At 35.8% G+C, this 21,840-nt stretch overlaps 2 protein-coding genes across 3 annotated transcripts; one reads left to right on the plus strand and one right to left on the minus strand.

The window, feature by feature from the left end:
* The first annotated feature begins 902 nt into the window (after positions 1-902).
* LOC133882870 (ion channel CASTOR-like) lies at positions 903-9,547 on the plus strand. Of its 2 annotated transcripts, none has more exons than XM_062322099.1 (12): positions 903-1,407; positions 1,500-1,571; positions 2,491-3,072; positions 3,244-3,426; positions 3,986-4,045; positions 4,123-4,326; positions 4,519-4,767; positions 5,757-5,855; positions 6,266-6,460; positions 6,865-6,957; positions 7,519-7,785; positions 8,864-9,547. In XM_062322099.1, exons 1-12 carry the CDS (start codon positions 982-984, stop codon positions 9,080-9,082), a joined length of 2,649 nt encoding a protein of 882 aa, XP_062178083.1. In that variant the 5' UTR covers positions 903-981; the 3' UTR covers positions 9,083-9,547. The 2 variants fall into 2 exon arrangements, with proteins under 2 accessions (XP_062178083.1, XP_062178089.1); XM_062322105.1 differs by lacking the exon at positions 5,757-5,855 and adding an exon at positions 5,913-6,011.
* A 523-nt stretch (positions 9,548-10,070) lies between these two features.
* LOC133882885 (uncharacterized) lies at positions 10,071-21,231 on the minus strand. The gene is made up of 14 exons (XM_062322116.1): positions 20,980-21,231; positions 20,652-20,750; positions 19,507-20,433; positions 18,984-19,084; positions 18,762-18,876; positions 18,294-18,371; positions 17,989-18,081; positions 17,333-17,416; positions 15,855-15,953; positions 15,009-15,071; positions 13,450-13,480; positions 11,876-11,922; positions 10,856-10,914; positions 10,071-10,469 (listed from the first exon to the last, which is right to left on the minus strand). The coding sequence occupies exons 2-14, from the start codon at positions 20,697-20,699 to the stop codon at positions 10,211-10,213; spliced, it is 2,004 nt and encodes a 667-aa protein (XP_062178100.1). The 5' UTR covers positions 20,700-20,750; positions 20,980-21,231; the 3' UTR covers positions 10,071-10,210.
* Positions 21,232-21,840: the final 609 nt, after the last annotated feature.

The following is a 21,840-nucleotide window of genomic DNA, read 5'->3' on the forward strand; positions in this document are numbered from 1 at the left end:
CAATTAATTAACCGTATGTTATATCATATTAATCAATTAATGTCACAGGCTCTCGTTTGATATATCATGTGCTAATTGTACATATCATGCGGCAAAGTAGATGGATCACCTCTTTTTCTTTTTTATTAAAAAAAACTACCTTTAACTTTTAATTTAGAGTATACCTATAATTTAAGATGACTGTGTTACGTGACACTTACAATTGACACATAACATGTCAAATGAAAGTCACTTGACATTAATTTATTGGTGTCACATGATATGCCGTTAATTAAGTGAGTGGTAAGTTGACGGATGAACCCATTTAAAATCATATAAAAGCATAAGGACCTAATTGTAAAAATAAAAAACCTAAGCACTAAATTAAAATGCATGACTAAATATGATTTTTCTCCTAAGAAAGAGAACACGTTTAAAAGTAGTATCGGAACAGAAAACATTCTTAGAGTGAAAACTGGTCATCGCAGAAGTCAACAAGAAAAACTTGTTAGTCATAACGGATTTGACCACGCTAAGATGAATTGATATGATTGTGTTAAATATATTTAAATTATTTTTCAAAAAAAATAAAAATATATATATATAATATATATATTTAAATTACAAAAGATAAAATAAATATATTTATATAGCACAAATTAGGCAAGAATTGTCCACAAAATGTAAAATTCAGAATTCTCTCAAATTATTTATCCAAATTCATGAGATTTATAGATCTCTCGTAATCATCTACCATTGATTAACTCCTCTCAAATTCAAAAGGTTGAGCAAAGTGGCTATTAGAATAACGATAACCTAAAACGTCATCGTTTGTTTTTAATTTAATGGCATTTCGTTTTCACTCACCGACTTGTCGCAATAATCAATGCTAATTGCTAATCATTATAACGAATGGGTCTAGATTAGAAACCCAAAAGCCCAAAACCTCCAAAATTAATTAACTTCCTAAAAAGCCCTAAATTATTTTCCATAATTCCCACCATGTCCTTTGACTCAGACTCTCCTCCCTCCGCCACCAGAGACTGGCTATTCCCCTCACCGGCCTACATCCACTCCTCCTACCACCCTGCGAATTCCCCAAAACACCCCCGGAGATTCACCACAACCCCCAGAATCTCCCGCCCTCACCCTCCCGATCCGAGACCTCCAAGAACGTTCCGGAACGACGGCGTTCCGGCCTCGGACCCGATTCCGTACAGGGATTTCAGGTATGCAGGGGTTCGCCGGAGATTCGACCTCTCTCGCAGGAACGAGAGGCTGCCGAAACCGGACGATGCTGGAGCCGTTTCGGGACGGAAGTCGGAAATCACCGCCGTTTCGGGGGAGAAAGAGTGTACCACTGAGAAGGTTATCTGGTTTGCAGGTCGAGGCTTGAGAATTCGGTGGCAAATAGCCATCTCAGTAACCGTAGTGCTCTCTCCCTCTCTCTCTCTCTCTCTCGCTCGCACAACAATGGTTAATTCTATGGCTGACGATTGTGTTGGTGTGTGTGTTTGTAGATTTTGATCACAGTTTTCTCCTCACTTCTGCACAACAACTTCTCATTACAGAACCAAGTCATTGAGCTTCGGGTATACAGAATTCAAAACTGTTTCTGAATTTTATTTCAAATTTTGTTGACTTTGTTGTGATGGATTATGGTGTTTAAGAATTGAAATTTGGTTCGTTTTAGTTGAAACCATTTTAATATGTTTCTCTTGAGCATGCTTGTATTTGGTGTTTTGTTATTAAGGCCAAGATAAATATTGCGAAGAATCCCCAAACAGCTTTTAGAGCTGGTTGAGATGTGAAAAGGTTTGATCCGATCGAACCACCGAGGCATAGAGTTTTTGTACAACTTTAGCAGGCATGCAGAAATTTAGGGTGGTGCAAAAGAAGTGAACCGTACTGAGCAAGGTTTTTTGCTCTCTTGTGCTGTTCCTCTTCGAGTGATTTGAGTTTAGGTTGAGCATGAGCTCTGCTAATAACAGATTCAAGCTTTGTTCATGAGCCGAATCTTTCTCCTAACTAGCCTAATCCAGTAGTTCTTTCTTTTTCTTTTTTTTTAAAAAAAAAACCTTTAGACTTGTCATTTAGCGATCTCAACATGCTTCAAAGACAAACCCTTTGACATGCCTTGAAGCCTTCCGTCTTTTCCCTTTTCTAGTAAGGTGTTTTTTCTAAGTTTCCCAAGGAATTATGTTTTCGCAATGCTTGCCTCATTTGGGAATGAACCCACATTGAGCCAAGGTTGGTGTTGCATAAACTCGGATTATTAAGCAATCAAGTCTGGAAACTTGCTTGAGGTTAGTTTATATTTTTGTGAACATGCCCAAAGGAGCTACTAATATACAATGGTCTGTGGTTTATTTTAGAAGTACTTCTCCAAGATTGTTTTTTTTTTGCAAGCAGTGATTCGATTTGTTGTCCATGTTTTGGCTGGGACCTGTTTAATTTTATGGGTAATTTATAAGTGAAATCTTGATAATTGGAAATAGTTTCTGCTTGCAGGACCAGATCTCCAAATGCAATATCTCTATAGATGCTACCAATTCCATTAAACAGGAGAGTGATCGTCGCCCAAGCAAAAACTTGAAAATTTTAGCGCTCATTCTCTCTCTCACAATTTTATCTATCCCTATTCTTAGTTTGAAGTACATTGACTATGTCTCTAAATCAAGATCATTGGACAACATTTCAGAAGAAGTTTCTCTCAGCAAGCAACTAGCATATCGCTTGGATGCGTTTTTGTCAGTCCACCCGTATGCTAAGCCATTGGCATTGCTAGTTGCAACTCTATTACTTATATGTCTTGGGGGGTTGGCACTCTTTGGAGTGACTGATGGTAGCTTAGCAGAATGCCTTTGGTTATCTTGGACATATATAGCTGATTCAGGCAACCACTCTGACTCTGAAGGTGTTGGTTGGAGGCTAGTTTCAGTGTCCATTAGCTTTGGTGGGATGCTTATATTTGCAATGATGCTTGGACTTGTTTCTGATGCAATTTCTGAGAAGCTGGACTCACTGAGGAAAGGAAGAAGTGAGGTGGTCGAACAAAACCACACTTTGATTCTTGGGTGGAGTGATAAATTGGTAATGCTCTGATTCCACTGCTCATTGTACGAAGACATCTCACTGGTTCTCTTTGCAAGGACAGCATTAAATAGCTTAAACCAATTCATTTGTTTATGGAAAAGTTTTATGCTTATTGCCTTTTGTTATGCTTATATTCTCCCGTCACCAACAACACCATTGTGGACTCAGGGGTCACTACTTAATCAACTTGCTATAGCCAATGAGAGTTTGGGTAGAGGAATTGTTGTCGTGATGGCTGAGCAAGACAAAGAGGAAATGGAACTTGACATTGCTAAAATGGAATTTGATTTCAAAGGAACATCAGTTATATGCAGAAGCGGGAGCCCTCTGATTCTAGCAGATCTGAAAAAGGTCTGCTTACTTCTTCTGTTGTTTTGTTGAACATATTATGCTTAGCATACGCCCAGTTTCCCATCTGGTTATGTTTTAACCCTTCCTGAAAAGCTTGCCGACTGGTCTCAATCCAGTGACAAAGTGAATTAGTCAAGAGCTCATATTGGTAGGAGTACATTAGAATGAGTTCTGTCTGAAGTGTGTGTAATTCTCCCTTAAATCCAATAATGACTTTTGGCAAAATATGTAACTTTTATGTCAATCAAGTTTGTATTTTTTAATCAGCAAGAAGCAAATATGTTATCCCCCCCACCCAAAAGTTTAAGTCAATTTAAAATACATAAATAAGTCATTTTGCAGATTTTTTACAACTCTGTGTTTTTAGCTTCCCCGCTTCCAGTGTCGAGTCTCTTGAGAAGTTATCGCAATGTGCATTTGTTTTCATTTCAGATACACAATGTGCTACAGCCTCATGGAACCAACTGTTCTTTCTTGGATGAGAACTACCTGATGCTGAAACCATTTGCAGCCTTTGTAAATTTCTATTTTTATTTTGCTGAGACCTTCTGTTTCATAGGTATCTGTCTCCAAGGCCCGTGCAATCATTGTCCTTGCTGAAGATGGAAATGCTGATCAGGTCTGTTTGAGTGCAAACGTTGATCTTTGCCATGATTGATGTAAGATTGCTATTGACTCACATTTGATTTGACACAGAGCGATGCCCGTGCACTTAGAATAGTTTTAAGTCTAACTGGAGTTAAAGAAGGGCTTAGAGGACATATAGTTGTGGAACTTAGTGATCTTGACAATGAGGTCCTTGTTAAACTTGTTGGCGGAGATCTTGTAGAAACTGTTGTGGCTCATGATGTAATTGGTCGCTTGATGATTCAATGTGCTCGGCAACCTGGACTTGCACAGGTCAATTTCCAATACTCTAAACCCTTTAACATTAATTGATAGTTTCCTAATGTTATTATAGTGTATCTTGTTGATTTTACTAGTTGATTTTTCTTCAATTGAGTATCATTTACTGCCCTTTATTATCATATGCAAATTAACTTCCATAATTAGATTCATTTAATCATTTTCCTGATGGGCTGGTTGTGACAGATCTGGGAAGACATCCTTGGGTTTGAAAATTGTGAGTTCTACATCAAAAGATGGCCACAGTTGGATGGCATGCAGTTTGAGGATGTCTTAATCAGTTTTCCTGATGCCATTCCTTGTGGAGTCAAGGTTGCATCATATGGGGGTAAAATTATTCTGAATCCTGATGATTCCTATGTTCTACAAGAAGGTGATGAAGTTCTTGTCATAGCTGAGGATGACGACAGCTATGCTCCAGCAACATTGCCTACGGTGCTTTCATTTTCCTTAAAACATATAGATTCCAAATAAATCTCTTGGCATCTCTGCTTGTTTGTTTATTTTTGGTGGTATTGTTGGGCAAATTCATTGTTAGAGACTTTGCTTACTCGTCGTTAAAACATCAGCTGACATTCGCTCCCAAAAGGGGAAAAGAAGGAACAAAAGGACATAGAAAAAGCTATAATGTATGAATTAGGAAAACTTTCTGGTGCTTGGCTAGGAGATGTAGGCTATACTTGATTTAGTAGCGATCACTGCATCAGGCCAATCATCAATATCTCTTGGGAAATACTGTATCTGCTCTAGTATGTCGCGAAAATATTCACATTGCATTTCCCTATTTGCTTCATGATGTTCAGGTGACGTGTCCATTGAACTGCACTCGAACGGCTCAGCTAATAGCACTTCCTTGAGAATTTGTGTTCTTTGGGGTCGAATAGGTCTAGATTCAAATCTTATCAATTAAGAAATCTATTTCCCTCTCATAAAATGTATCTTTGGTTTGTCACTGATCTTTTGCTCTTAGAAGGATTTTTCTTGATCACATAGATATTCTGTGACAGTGGTGCCCATTGTTATACAGAAGTAGTCGTTTCCATGTTATTAATTAGTGGAACTAAAATACATTAGAAGGGTTTGATTGTGTATGTTGATGTGATTTAATATACTAACCAAAGGAGAAAAGAGAATAAGTGACGATGGTCTTTGGACCAAATGACATCTCTCCCATAAACAAGCGGTGAGGGATGAACTCACAGGTTCAATCCAAAATGAGTGCCTGAGTTATATTTACCTGTTAAATAAAAGACAATAAGTCACAGTTAGGCCAGTTGAACTGAATAAATAAATAAATGGAAATAATCAATAAATAAGAGATCTTCTAATTTGTGCACATTGGCATGGTGCCTACCATGGATTTTAAGTGAGTGAGGCATACCATAATAAAAACTTACAAAATTATAATCAATTTGATCATTCAGGTCAAAGAAGCATCATTCATACACTTTGCTCGACCAACAAAAAAGCCACAGAAGATTCTACTTTGTGGATGGAGGAGGGACGTTGATGATATGATTGTGGTAAGTTCTTTCTACTGAAGCCCCTAATTTTTTTCTTTTTTGGCCTGAATGCTGCAGGTATGGAGAGGAAGTCTACCAAAAGATTTTGTTGTTCCAAAATCTACGGAAAAGATACTTTTTTGTGGTTGGCGGCGAGATATGGAGGATATGATTATGGTAATGTCACAAGAAATCTGCAACCGTGCTCTCAGTATGTCTTGGGTTGCATTTCTTCGTATATTTACAAAATGGTGGTAGACATGTCAAAAACAGTTTGTTTTTTCTGTCTACATGACCAAATTTGGATGCACACTTGCAATTAACTCCTACCAGCTTCCAATACCTTCACTTGCTATATCAATTTTGTGCTACAATAGAACAAGGGAAACACTCACTGGCAAACTGTCATTTGTTAATCTGTGTTTTTTTAGGTATTGGATGCGTTTCTAGCACATGGTTCAGAGCTCTGGATGTTCAATGAGGTTCTTGAGAAGGAGAGGGACAAGAAGCTTATTGATGGTGGTCTTGACATCAGCCGGTTGGTGAATATAACCTTGGTTAATCGTGAGGGAAATGCTGTAATACGGCGTCACTTGGAAAGCCTTCCCCTAGAATCTTTTGATTCAGTAAGTAGCATTAAGTTTTTAGTTTCTCCTTGATAAGCATTTGCAATGAAGTGGCATCAGGTGACAGTTTTGATACTTAATGAGATTGAGGACTTATGATACTTGTGGAAGTATTGACGCCACCAATGAGATTTCCCATGGGAAATAACTTGCTGGATGAACGTGACCATCTGTGTGGTGTAGCTTCTCCAGAACAGTGACATAATTTTACTATTTGAAATGCAGTATATTTATCAGTTAGTGAGAAATGAGAATCATAAACTTAGGTTACATCTTTATGCGAGAGTTATAAACTGCCATTTCTGAGGCTTGTGGAGCGCATTTTGTGTGACATGTGATGATTACCTAAATATGAACATTCCTTTAATTTAACAATATTTTGATGTACTTCCTGGTCTGTGCAGATCTTGATTCTGGCTGACGAATCTGTTGAAGATTCAGCAATTCAAGCTGATTCCAGATCTCTTGCCACATTACTATTAATTCGTGACATTCAGGTTGTCTTTTTTTTTTTTTGTTCAATTTGATCTTTGAGTGACCTTAATGAAACTATCAAAACTCTTAACTCTTTTGTATTGTTTCTCTTATTTTATGGTTTCTTCTATAATGTTTCATTTTAGTAACAAGTTGTTCTGATTCTCTTGATCAAGTCTAATTTTACCTGTTTGCTTATCCATCAACTTTAGACTTGGCTCTTCGCATTTTGTTCCTATTATAACCCATCTCAACAGCTTTCTATACCCTGAATGATTTGACATTATTGCTAGACTGACATTGGACTAATAATCAGGTCAAAGTTGAAAATTTTATAACCTTTTTCAAGTTCTTGTTCATAATTTGTTGGATAATTTTGAATAGCGTTCCTTCAGCCATAATTTGAGACTTCTAAGAATAGGCGAGGATTTGAAATAGAAGCTTCTTCTCTCTTGCACTATCGAGATTAAACTTTCTTTGGTAATATTGGATAGCATATATTTGTTCTTACCAACGAGGTTGAGTTGTGATTCATCTTTCGCTCTGTCATCAATTCTGAGAACTTTTTTTTTGGGTTTTTGCAGGCTAAACGTCTCCCATACAGAGATGCTATGGTATCCCAAGTTCATAGAGGGAGCTTCTCACAAGGCTCTTGGATTGGAGAAATGCAGCAAGCTTCAGATAAATCAGTAATAATCAGTGAAATTCTGGACCCAAGGACAAAAAATCTATTATCCATGTCAAAGATCAGTGATTATGTTTTATCAAATGAGCTTGTCAGCATGGCACTGGCCATGGTTGCTGAGGATCGACAAATAAATGATGTACTAGAAGAGCTCTTTGCAGAGGAGGTAGGCTTCCTTTTGATGACAATGAGATATGAACATATAGCATATAGAAAACATGCAACCAGTGCGTAAAACTTTCATATTGTTCCCATTTGGTCCCCCTTGCACATAACACCTATACATTTAGTTCTTTAAAAACACTTGTCTAGAGTAAAAACTAGTTGAGAGACCAGATTAATTTGTACAGCTTACCAAATTTCTGCCCCTCTGCCTAGGTAGTTTGACAAATATCTGGTGTAAAAATGTCCTTCCTAACAGTTTGTTCTTATTTGGGGACCAACTCTTTCTTGATCATAAGTTAATATGGACATACCAAAAATCAACATGGTTTAAACCTTTTAATTTTAATATCCTGAAAACTCTGCAGAATTTATCTTCCCCAGATTGTCTAATAGTTTAGCAAATGATGAACTGTTAGGCCTGGGAAACTTTGCTTCTAACTATTGATGTATGAACAGTATCTTTCATTTCTGTTCTTGTAATCTTTGTTAGTTGCAACATTATCTTTTTTATCCGTTTTATTCTATTCTATATGGTTTTACCAGTTATTTTGTTGATGCTGTAAGGTATCTGTGCCTGTTTTTCTTTGTAGTATTATTGAGTATGCCAAATACGAGAAAGAAATGTTATACATTCTCGCAGATAACTTAAAACAAAATGGGAGGTCATTAGTGCCGTGCCCTAGTGATGTATACATGACACTCTGAATTTTGACTCCCTGTTTCTCACTGAGAGACCTATAGAATTGTGCGAATGCAAGCACTTGCATCCAAATTCTTAAATCTTAAAAAGGAAAAAATGCTAAAAAAAAATTGAAAAGAAGAAGAAGAAGGGAAAATAGGAATACTGCATGTGTATATATTTCTATGGGGTGTTAACTTTTGCTTTTGGCTAGCTCTTTAGGGGCCGTGCCTTTGTATACTACCCATGTGCATGGGTTGCATCCTCTTATTAGTGTTTGTCAATAAATTGCTTACCTATCAATGTCCTTATATATATATATGGTACATGTCTATTCACATGCGTGTGCACAAATTCACTTTCCTATCTGATCAGTCATAACTGTTTTGACTTTTATCAGGGGAATGAGTTGCATATAAGGCAAGCAGATTTGTATCTTCGTGAAGGGGAGGAATTGAGTTTCTATGAAATACTTTTACGAGCCCGACAGAGGAGGGAGATTGTGATTGGTTACCGATTAGCTAATGCTGAGAGAGCAGTCATCAATCCCCCCGCTAAAAGCGAGAGACGAAGGTGGTCACTGAAGGACGTTTTTGTTGTGATTGCTGAGAAGGATTGAGTCATGAAACAGGCTATCTTTGTCAGGAAAGGATTGAAGATCTTAAGACTCCAAAGTCATCAGGATTTTGAATTTACTGGTGTCGTGCAATTGAGAGAATGGACCATCCCGTCCAGATTTCTATGCCAGAAATCAACCTCAAATTTTGACAAATAGTCCAGATAAATTTTCTTACCAGATGAAAAAGCTCAGAAGCTGAAATTTAACGCCAGCCGCTCCCCGTGTTTTCATACATCGTCGTGATTGCTTTAGCCAGAGCTGTATTATATCATCAAAATGTAAACAAAGTTGAGAACAATACCCAGTTCCCCTCTCTTCCTACCTGCAAATGGGGTTGGGGGTTTTTGAATTCCACATTTGTATGGTAGCTTTTATGTTTATGATTGTAAATGGATTGAACCATTCATAGTGAATTAATATTTGAATAAAAAAGCCACTGAGCAAGGCAATAGTTTGCCAATACTACATGTCAAAAAATTGGTTATTAGCCTACCAAATGCTAAATTCTCTATCATCTGGCCTTTAAAACATGACACCATCAACGTCACCTAGGTACATATGAGAAAATTCATGTGGACATAGTGTTTGCCTCAAAGTAATCTCTAATTGGCTTGCCTCTGAGTTTTCCACATATCAAAAAAGAATGTCACCCAACCAGGCTTCTAAAAGGAAGTCAGCTAGATTGCCTTAAAAGATGATTTATTAATTATTAGGAGTTCATCATAAGATGCCGGAGCTCTTGCTTGTCAAGTGAGAGAAACATCATGTGCATAACAGCATCTCATAGACAGGATTAAATAATTTAACGATGTAGATAATGCCATGTGATAATTGCCTGAATCAAGAATCTCTACATGTTTCTAGTAGCATGCATGTCGTCATCGACTAAAATCATGGATTTTGTGAAATGTAGAAAACTTGCTCCACTGGCTTAATGAAATTTAAAAAGGAGTCTCTCTTTCGTTTCACACAAAAAATAAAAAAATAAAAAAAATCAATCTGCACTTTTTGGTTATTATTCACTTATTCGGTCATCCAAGTTAGAGGGGATTCACCAATAATAGAATTCAGTTCAATTCTCATGTTAAGGCAAGAATTGAAGTACTGTACAACAAGAATATCTCAACCTCATGCTTCCGAAAGATCTACTTTCTCATTAAGAGAAATTGTTGACTCGGGAGCTGCGTCTTGGACACCTTCAGGAGACGGGTCTTGGACGCCTTCAGTATCAGGTGGTTGAGATTCATGCTTTGCAGCAGCCTGCAAGACCCGGTTCTGAACATCTGAGGATGAAGGTGATGTTGGAAGTCCGTTCCCGTTTGTTTCCAATTTTCCAGCAGCCCATGCAAATGCCTGAGCTCCAAATGTAACAGGAGCAAGGAAGAGCCTTGAAGGAACATAAGACATCCCAGTGTTAGAAAAGCATTCTGTCAGATGAGTCTTCTCGACAAAGCATACTGGTAGTAGACATATCAGCATTAAACAAAACAGCAAAATTATCTGAATATGAAAGCTAAAAATTGTGTTATAACGTATTATTAAGAAGTATCCATCCCCCTTCATAAGAAAAACAGTCCAAGAAGAAAAAAGAGATACCGAGTTTAAGATTTTTAAAAAAACCCGATGACAAACCCCGTGACAGATTCTCTAAATAATTAGGATTTCATCTAAATATACATATAAACAAAGGTATCAAATAAAAATGAACTACTTAAATCAGTTCTCTACTATCATGATTACATGATCAGATAGGACCTTATAAAGTAGGATTACCTCACATCTTGCTTAAAATCTTCAGACTCCTCATATGAAGCAACCCGCCGAAAGATGGTCTTGTGGAGTTAATAAAAACCCATCAATGAGGAAAGGAAGAACATTGCATGAACAAGGTTTAGGAAACTCAATAGAATTTTTTAAGAGAAAAATAATATATATAACACCGGAAAACTACACAAATAGGTGCCCAGCATCCTCCCCCCCCCCCCCCCCCCACATCAAATAGAAAGCAATACCACTTGACTAGGGGACAAAGGGGATTCAAACCAGAATTTGGTCCTGATTACAAGACCTTATCCAAAAACTAACCTCACCAGATTATTTATCAACTCTATGTTCATTATGTGGATCACATATTGTATGATCATCCATATAAAGCTACTAAAAAGTAGAAAATCATGGCTTTGTTGAGTTCATTACTTTAATGCGCCAAAATTAAACATAATCCATGAACATTTAATGTTTATAAAAGAAGCCCCTAAACAAACTGAAAACAAGAAAACCCCAAAATTGTGAACATACAGAGTGCAAAGAAAGGGAGGGAGGGAGGGAGGGGGGGGGGGGGGGGGGGGGGAAGAGGAGAACTCCATGTGGGAGAAAGGGATAGCACGGCGAACAAAATGGTAGATGAGAAATGGTTAACTCACTATAACTTATTGTCTAATAAAATATTTCATGGGGATATATGAACTAGTGACCTCCTAGATTAAGCAAACATGGACCATGATATAACTAAAAGACCTTCCTTGTAGTCAACCCAACTAGGTTGTCAAGAAAACTCAGGTTTGATATTACTATGTAAACAATGAAAAATTCAAAAAGTCCTTCAAATAGTAGCAAGTAAAAAAAAAATTCTGATATCCATTGACATGGGCATGGTCTCCAACAAACACAAAAACATGCGGACACACACACAAAGATATTTGATAAAAAAATTTCAACATGTTGGCAATTTTTAAGACTATATTTGGAAAAGAAATCAATATAAATATTCATCTAAAAAAAGAGAATGAGCACCTGACCGAGGCCAACAATGCCAATAAGTTGTAATGTCTTCTCCCACTCTGAAATAAAATTAATATAGTTAGTTGGAAACAAAGGGTAAAAAACATATTAAAATACGATTAGATAATCATCTGAATAGAAGCAACTACTCCAACAAGAAGTCAAGGTCAAGTTAAAGACGAGATAGATAGTTAAGCATCCTGAATAAACAATCCAAGTTTGAAAGCACCTCATGTTTTAGGCTGCATCTCTGCATCCCAAATAATCAAGAAATTAAGCCTCTTTTCATTTTCTTCTTCTTTGTGCTAGGTAAGGAACTCAAGCTACAAATATACCAACTAAAACTAGCTAGTTATCTAAATAGAAGCCATTCCTCTAAAAGAATCATCCAAAGAAACAAGCAGCTTTTTTACCACTTCTTTTTCTTTGTTGCTTGGTAACAAGCAATTAAGTAACAAATATAACAATTGCCAATTGCAAAAGACTCTTCAACGAATTCCACAACGAGTGCTATCATTAGGAGCATGGTTACAGTCTCACCCAGAGGAAGGGAAAAGAAAAAGAAAATTTAAGAGAAAAATTTAAAAGCAATCAAGAACCATCAATAATAATTTGATTAGTTCAGCTGTGCCAAGATAAGCTTAGATAAGGTTTCACTACTTAAGCCTCTCTCTCTCTCTCCTCTTTGTACATATATGTGTTTCTGCATGAGCTACATGCGTAACACATATTTAAAGAAAGCTATCTGAAATGGGCTGGGACCAATTTACAAACAAAAGCCACATACCCATTATACATAATTACTATTTGGTGAATGGTACCACAGGAGGGAAAAAAATCGATCTGGTTTTATGCTACTAGATTTTGTCTTTAGCCTCTCCTTAGCTCAAAATTTGCTAGTGCTGAGGCAGGAATACGAAGTGATACTAGAAGGAGAGCATATGATAAGTGTAATCCAGATCAAGGATAATTCATTTTGAATTCTTTGCAATACATATTTCCACAAGGCTTCAATTTTTTACACATAATCATTCTCCAGCTAAAAGTAGGTTTTTGGAGATTTTTTATTATACATCAAAAAAGATTTTTGTTTGATAATAATTTCTCTAACATGCCAACTTCTCCATCATGCAATAAACTTCTTATTTTAAGTAATTGGATGGAAATGCTACCTAATGTTGTTGGCCAAGACAGAGATACAAGAGGACCACTTCCTTTTTTTATTGTTCTTATTTGTAACCAACCCTGTTGTTTTGACCTTTTGACAGTCTTAAAAGGATGTCTCAAAGATATATTATTAGATATAAGTCTATACCATATATAGAATCAGAGATTAATTCTTAAAAACCAAATCAACTCATAAAATGTCAGAGACAAAAAAAGATATGTATATATATATATATATATATATATATATATATATATATATATATATATCACTCAAACTTCAAGAAATGTTGGAAGATACATGTCAATTATTGCAACTCATGTACAAATCAAAGTTCACTTAGGATAGACCTCAATAAAGAATTATCACGTATCAATTGTTAAATAAATTAAAGGTCGCAAGGAAGAAATACACTCACCTAGCAGTGCATAAAGCGCCACAATGAAAACCTGTCCACAAAGTAGTTGCATTGATTACAAAAGATGAAATTGAAATTGCATGGGATTCACATAAGCATTTTCAAATGAAAATACACATGAAAATCCGACCTGATAATAATGATGGTTCCACAATTAACTAAAGAACTAATTTGCATGGGTCATTTAGTCTTAGTTGATCATACAATGGAACATTTATTCCTAATTTGATCACAGCATTAATCTAAAATCAGTGAAAGAATAATTCTGCATAACACAAACACATGAGATCATATATTTGGAAGCCTCCTTAAATAAATTTTGTCGTTATATGTATCATGACTAGACCTTGTTAAGATGGGTTCAAACTCACCTATGTGCATGTCAGGTCATGCCACAAGCTAATATATATATACACATACATGTGCGCGCTGCATAGAGGTGTAAATGAGCCGAGCTCGAGCGAGCCAGAACCGAGTTCGAGCTCATTCATTACGAGCTCGAGCTCATTCATCACGAGCTCGAGCTCATTCATCACGAGCTCGAGCCGAGTTCGAGCGGTAACAATTAAGTTCAAGTCAGCTAAATGAACTCGATCGAGCCGAGCTCGAGCTCATGACGAGTTCTAAAAATTAAGTTCAGTTCGGCTGAGTTTGTTGTAAGTTATATAGTTTATTTAACATACAAAAAAAAGGGGTGAGCTCATTTAAAAATTAATATTACATTATATAACATATAAACAATATATATTTATATTTTATGTCAAATAACCTATATAACTTACAATAAAAAATAAATAAATAAATGATGTAATGATTGTTAAATATATAATTATAATACTTATAACATAAAATAAAATGATTACATGTCATATGACACAATGTTATGTTATTATATGATCATATATTCCTTTAATCCTATTATATTACATGAATAATACGATTAAGTATTTGGATTGTCATTATATCATATATATGACTAACAATTAAGTATTGATATTATTCATTTTTACTATTTTTTATACATATAACCAATAAATTATAATCAATTAATATATACTGACTAATGACCACTGTTATTTGTTATTTAATTTATACTTACATTAGTATATTGTTTATTAATATACTATATTATAAAAATAAGTTATATATTAACAAATTAATATAATATATATATATACGAGTCGAACTTTAATAAGCGAGTCAATCCTTATACGAGCGGGTTCACGAGCTTTATCCAAGTCGAACCGAGTTTATACGAGTTTGTATCGTTTAATAATCGATCCTATTTTCGTATTCACGAACAGCTCATTTAATAATCGATTCGAACACGAGTCGAGTTTAAATCGAGCTGATCCCGAATAAGCTCACGAGTGGCTCAGCTCGTTTACACCCCTCAGGGCGCACATGTATATATGTATATAAGGTATTGATCACATTCGGTTGATCTCTCACGACTCAAAAGATAATTCGGAATGTAGCTTCCAATGGAGGAATATGGCAACCAAAACGGTATATAATTGCACCTAACCAATCACTAAGCAAGAGGACCAGAAATTTACCGCACCAAACCCTAGAACTTGCAGTGGAGAAGGGCTGATTTCCTCCAGAATTGCCTCAGCATCCTGAAATGGCCCAAGTTTGCCTTAGTGTAATGTTTAAAATAGAGAAAAAAAAATTTTAAAAAAAAATCCTGGAAATATTATGGATGGGACAAACACAAGAGATTGAGTAACAACCTACATCAGAAACAATATGAAATATGGAACTCCTAAACCAGTATATTCATGGATTGGGCAGTTTGAACACTAGTCTACAGGGGAAACAACCTGCCCTCCTAAAATTTGACAAAATGAAAAAAAGAGTTTCTCAAAAACTAGAACAAAATTCAAACTTAGGCTTCCTGAAGAATATAGGGATCATATAGAATATTCATTTTATCCCCAGGCCCATATTTTTGTACCAGTTTGATATCTGGTACACTTCTATTAAATTTCCAACAGTACCCAGGATGACCCCATGATGCTTCTTTTGCTGTATACCCCCCTCAATAAAACAGTTATTGGAGCTCTATGATAGCAACAGCTTAGATATTGGATACTTTGGATCCCAACTCAAACAAAAGCATAATTTATGTTTCATGGCTCACAATCAAATTAAACTATTACTCAAGAAAATATTTACTCTGATCAGATAGCCTTCTTAAGACACCGCATACACCTCTAAGTATATGTTGGCAGGATTAACCCCATCAAATGTTTCATTATTGTCAAATTGTCAAATGGTCTAGGAATTGAATTTTGTACTTAAATTGACAAAAGGAACGAATATTCAATAAACAGGATATTATACCTCTTAAGGCTTTTACTATAAGTTAACAGTGTAAGCAGCAGGAGTGAAAGAAATACCTCGTTGAGTACAGTAAGTGTTGTCTCAGGCTTCAGCTCCTTAATACGGAGACCATCAGTTACCCAAGACTGAAAGCCACCTTGAACCAAGTATGGTTTCTGTCAAGTAACCGAGAAACCAAATCATTAGTATATAATACCATGTTTTTCCATGGTATAAGACTAATTTTAGTTACAATACTTCCTTCCACTTTTTACAGCAGAACTATCTGACCATTTTAGGAAAAAGGAATTGAAATTTCATCTTGCATTCGAGTTTCTTGAATTTTAGTTCACTAGCCAGATACACAACCATCCAGCTTTACAAAATCAGCTGCTATTGTCCACCAAGGCAAGTAAGTTCACCGAAGTGAACCAAAGCAAGACAAATTCATTATGAATGTTAGCTGCGTAACATGGAATCATGTTAAGATAGCATGTTTTTCCATGGTATAAGACCAATTTTGGTTACAATACTTCCTTCCACTTTTTACAGCAGAACTATCTGACCATTTTAGGAAAAAGGAATTGAAACTTCATCTTGCATTCGAGTTTCTTGAATTTTAGTTCCCTAGCCAGATACACAACCATCCAGCTTTACAAAATTAGCTGCTATTGTCCACCAAGGCAAGTAAGTTCACCGAAGTGAACTAAAGCAAGACAAATTCATTATGAATGTTAGCTGTGTAACATGGAATCATGTTAAGATAGCTGAAGTACTATTTGTATGATGGAGCTTACACCTATAGATGCTGTACGCAAAAGTCCAATTCTGAATGTATCACCTGAATACATCAAATATATCCTTATACAAGAATATAATGGTAGGAACAACACTATCTATACATGTGTATAAATATACACACAAACACATTATATTCTCCAAAAAATAATAAGCAAAAAACAGATGTTAGCCCCACCAATGTTACAACCAGAAATCTAGTTTTGAACTATTTTCAGAATTATGTCAGTAATAGTCGAATTATTCCTAGCTTTAAATTTTCCAAATAAGTAAAAAGGTTGTAGCATATGTAATGGACCCAAGTAATTTTGTTATACTAACAACAAAATAATCGAATCAGCAAAAATTAAGGAGTATATGATGAACTTAATTTAAAAAAACAAATGACTTGGGTTTTTTACCAGTATAACATATCACTTGAAAAGTCATTTATCACTGATTAGGTTCAAAACTGTCAGAAAAGATCACTTGAAAAGTCAACGGAGCAAATGTGAATATAAGATAGCATAAAACAAAATGGGGGAACTTAAGAGTGATTTAGAAGATATTAGTGTTAACTCCACAAAGCACAGGGTATTTAGTGATATGCTATACGAATTACTTGTGAGATGAAGATCAGAAATTCAGAACTCATACAACGCTAGTGACTGACTTTCTTGATGAGACAACTCTCATTCTTTCTATCAAACTTCATGGTTATCTTGTTACTTAGCTACTCCCATTACAGCATAATCTTGAAAAGTGTAGAAATACATGCCTCAACACCAAGTTTTCTCAAGGATCTTGCAATGCCTTTGGATCGAGTACCGTCAGCATCCATGACTATGACCCTGGACCTGTCCTACAAGGAGTAGAAAAACAATATTCTGAGATATCATTCCCAAGCCAGATCCTAACAGGGAAAATCACAAGAAAGTGCATGACAATGGAAACTTATGTCTTTTTTTCTTTTCTTTTTTTGTGGGGGGCGCAGGATAAGTATTTAAGAAGGAATCTTATGTCACCATAATAAATTTATATTCTCACTATAGTCCATTAGATACAGTTGTTGGTTAAATTATTAACTAGGCATTTTTTTCACCAATTTAAAGCATTCTGCAGCTATCACTTTGGTCATTTGCATCTTTCTTTCACATTATCATTGCACATTCTTAGGTTTTTCAAAATGAAAAAAAGGGTAAACTTTATTAATAACTTCTACAGCCAAGAACATCACATTGTATTTTTTAAGTTCTTCTCTAAAGTAAGGAATTCGTAAATACTTTCTGGTGTCCCTAGTGACCAAATCATGGTGCTGCAGCACAAGGTTTTATAGGTCCAAGATCAAAATCTTATTGTGCACCTTCAATAGGCTCCCTTAATAAGTATTAAATCCCATGGTGCTAAGCCATAGAAAAATATCTAGGTCCATACCTGAAAAATCTTCAAATTCCGAATGACAGCAGCAACCAAGGTGTCATCAAGGTCTCTTCCACCCTTCAACAACTTCCTTACAGAGGCATCAACCTGAAATTGACAAAAATTACCTAACCAAAATCTTCAGCACCAAAGGAACTGAAAAGATACTGAAATCAATATCATTTGTTTTCTACTTAGCCCCACATCATCAGTAGCAGCAAAGCAAAGGTACTGGGATTTTGGATTCTTCCTTATCATATACTAATAATACAATTTGTCATTTCCTTGACACATGTCCTTAAACAACATTCTGAACCAACCTCAGGTAGAGTTACACTTGCATAGCGAAACCGAGCTGCACGTCGAAGATCAGGAATACCATCTCTTTCTCTTAGAACCTTCAACCAAGAAAATTTCCAGCACCAAAGATCAGCGGTAATTCAACATTCAGAAAGTACCCAGAAAAAAAAAAAAAAATCTTCTCTTTTTCTAATTAAGTAAATACTTTGTAGAAAGAGAGACCCCCAAGTACACAAGATGAACCAAGGGTGGAGGAACGATTTTCCCTTTCATTATGATGAGAAAGCTAAAATAGAACCAGAGGTTTATAACAGCATACTAGCAGGGGGATAAAAGAGGATTTAACAACATATTTTGAAAAAGAGAATATCTATAGTAAAATTGCAATCAAAGGGTTATGCAAATTAGGTTGATTTAGATTCTTGATGGAGAAATCAGAATTATTGGCACTACGAAATAAAAGGCCAGAACAAACTACAGTCTCTTGCCTCAGGCCGGATATCAATGAGTAAAGCATTCTCCTTCCCAGTCAAGAACTCCAAAGTTGCTTTAGGAGACAAATCCCCAGAGTAGCCACTATATGTCCACGCCCAATAAAAAACCCTGCACAAATCTGATAAAGAGTATGAATTTCCCATGAAATAGATTTGATTATTCTTCTAATGCAAATAAATAAAGAAATCTCTTCGAGCACAGAAGAATATTCATACCATAAAGTGGTTGAGGTTCCAAGGAAAAGAACAAACGGAACAACTGGATCATTTGGATCCAAACCTATACTTCTCTCCAAACCCTCTATAGCACTATAAACCTGTTCACAGCAGATAAATTCAGCAAGTAGAATACTACCGGCATAATGTTAGTGAGATGCCAGCAAATTCAGCATGTACTGTATGAATGCTTTCTGTATCACAGATATGGAAACAAATACAATTGATATCTGTCATGATTTTTGAAACAGAATATGAGGATGACAACGGAAAAAGTGAAGACTGATGGGCAGCCAAAGAGCCAGCAATCAACCAGATAATCCAAGCCATTTGGAACTTTGGAAATCATTCTCCATTGTTTAAAGTAACTCATATATGCCAGAAAGAAAAGTTCACATCAAAGCTAATTTAAACCAAAAAAAGAAAAGAAAAGAGAGAGAATCTCACACTAAAGTGATGCTATTGAATCATCCAAAAAATTAAGCCATGGAATGGTCTTATATAACACAAAGTGTTAGAATACCTGTGGAAACACTGTCCTGACGGGGCTCAAGATTTCTATTGCTTTCTCTTCAGACAAATTTAGAGCATCCCTGATGTCTGGAGGAAGCAGGTCCTTGGCGGACCCATACGAATAAACAACGAAGGAAACCCCATTTGTTAAAGAATCCTCCACTGCAACAATTGTACGCCTCAATACATCAACAGCAACAACAGATGCTTTACTTGTGGCTTCCTTCAAATCACTTGAAAAGCTTGTCAATCTATTACCAGCCAATTCTCTGTTTTGATCAGCAGTTGAAAAGAGTCCACTAACAATATTATCTACTGCAGCAGTAGCACTTTTAATGACAGATGTAATTGATGAATTTACTGCATCTACAGAGCTTTCCACGGCATTTTGTCCCTTATTTACAGAAGCATTCAATGACTTACTTGCACCAGCCAAAAAATCCTCAATACTTGTTTTCGTATTGAACAAGGGATCATTATCCATGTCTAGCGAATTAGACACGGAAGTCGAGTACTCTGGCATCATATCAGTGGTAGATATGGTTTCAGGTTCTACAGGTCCAACTAAAATATCTGCATTTTGAGGTGACTCATCCGTAAAGTTCATGAATCTCTCTTCCACAGCAGCTCTCGCCCCTCCTGAGGTTTGTGTTTCATTTACAGTTTCCATTGAAGGACTCCAAACATTTGAAAACTTGCATTCTGAATAATCTGCTTCAATTTGACAGGACTGACTGTTAGAGAAATCCATGGAGACTGATTGTTCGGTGCTCTTAACAAAAGTTGAGTAGAAAGACTTTGTAGCTTTTGTTTTAAGGGATTCTCCTCGGGATTGAGTTCCATTTGGCAATCCTAAAAAAACCCTTTCTTCCAAAATACATTTGACCTCAAAATCCTTCTGAAATGGGGAAAAGGGTCGCAATCCAGGTAATGAAATCTGCAGGATCCATTGATTCAAATGTACGTCAAAAAAAAGTGTTCAACAAATGCATGACATGTTACCATGCAAGATTGTGTCACAAACTCAACAACTTGGATGAGCTATAGGCAAGTATTTACCTAGTTCAAACTTCATAAAATCGATTAACATGTCTGACACTTCTTGTAAAATAGTTACATAATAGCAGTATCATATGTCAGCAAGTAAAGTCTCACCTGAAAATGAGAAGCAGAGCTTGGGGTGGCCGAGCAAACAGGCAACATTGGCACATCAACTAATAATCAATACCAAAAACTTCAGCAAACTTTCATCCTCTGCTCAATGCCACAAAAATATACACAAGATTCAACAATAAATACATCAAACTCCAAATTGAACAAAACCCACCAACCAAAACTCAATTTGAAAGAAAACAATACAATCATTAGCAACCCTCGAATATTCTAAAGAAAAATACAATCTACAAACAATAACCGTCAAGCTGGCAAATGGTGATGAAATTGAAGCATTGTAAAGAAAAATGGGTCTGTAGCTTGTTCTTACTTGGAAGTTAGAGCAATCTGAAATTGGATTTCGATGCTGTCTGAGAATTATCCAATGAAAGATATTATAGTAGATATGACTAGGAATTGTCCAATGAAATATATTATAGCAGATATGACGATCCAATGAAATATATTATAGCAGATATGACGAGGAGAATCGTGTGGCTCGTCAGAGCCATTAGCTACAATGAATGCTCCATCTCCCTTGGCTCCTCTTCGCCTCTTGTTTTTTGTGGGCACAATTTTGTATTTGATTATCTTTTAGGGTTTCCCAGATGTGGCCCTTTGTATTACAATTTACAATTCATTCCCATAAATTATTCTTTAACAAATCATTCCCATATATATAAATTACATATAACACTGAAGTTGTTCACCTATTTTCACTTTTACCCCTGATCTTTTCTTTTGGGCCAATACTTGTGTAATTGTTTTGTTCAATAATGTTTTTAAGAAAATTTGCATCATGAGATGAGAGCTTCAGCTGCTCGGATGTTTTTAATGGTGAGGCTACAATTTGAGTTCCTTTAGCTTAAATTTTGATAGCTTGAAAAGGGGGATGCATTTTTTAGAGATTATCTATTTTTTTATATATATATATAAAAATAGAGATCATCCATTTTGTGTGGTTTGTTTTTGTTATAACTTATAACACCCACTTGATTATCTTGTTTTTCATAATTATATGTGTTGCAGTTTATTAATGGTTTACATTTAATTTAATTTTCTCTTTTTTCTCATTCAAAAATTAGAATTAAATCTATACCATTGATAAAAAAAAAAAAAACTACAACACGCATAAACCAAATACTAGAACTAGAGCAATAAAAGTTTATGGACAGCTTAATTGACAGCAACG

Source organism: Alnus glutinosa, chromosome 1 (genome assembly GCF_958979055.1).
Source record: "Alnus glutinosa chromosome 1, dhAlnGlut1.1, whole genome shotgun sequence".
NCBI lineage: Eukaryota > Viridiplantae > Streptophyta > Magnoliopsida > Fagales > Betulaceae > Alnus > Alnus glutinosa.

Coding starts and splice junctions, on each gene's coding strand:
- LOC133882870 (XM_062322099.1), top strand. CDS start 982: ATGTCCTTTGACTCAGACTCTCCTCCCTCCGCCACCAGAGACTGGCTA. Junction 1,572..2,490: donor ACCAAGTCATTGAGCTTCGG/GTATACAGAATT, acceptor TTCTGCTTGCAG/GACCAGATCTCCAAATGCAA. Junction 4,046..4,122: donor AAGATGGAAATGCTGATCAG/GTCTGTTTGAGT, acceptor GATTTGACACAG/AGCGATGCCCGTGCACTTAG.
- LOC133882885 (XM_062322116.1), bottom strand. CDS start 20,699: ATGTTGCCTGTTTGCTCGGCCACCCCAAGCTCTGCTTCTCATTTTCAG. Junction 18,877..18,983: donor GGAACCTCAACCACTTTATG/GTATGAATATTC, acceptor AGATTTGTGCAG/GGTTTTTTATTGGGCGTGGA. Junction 13,481..15,008: donor AAGTTCTAGGGTTTGGTGCG/GTAAATTTCTGG, acceptor CTTTGTGGACAG/GTTTTCATTGTGGCGCTTTA.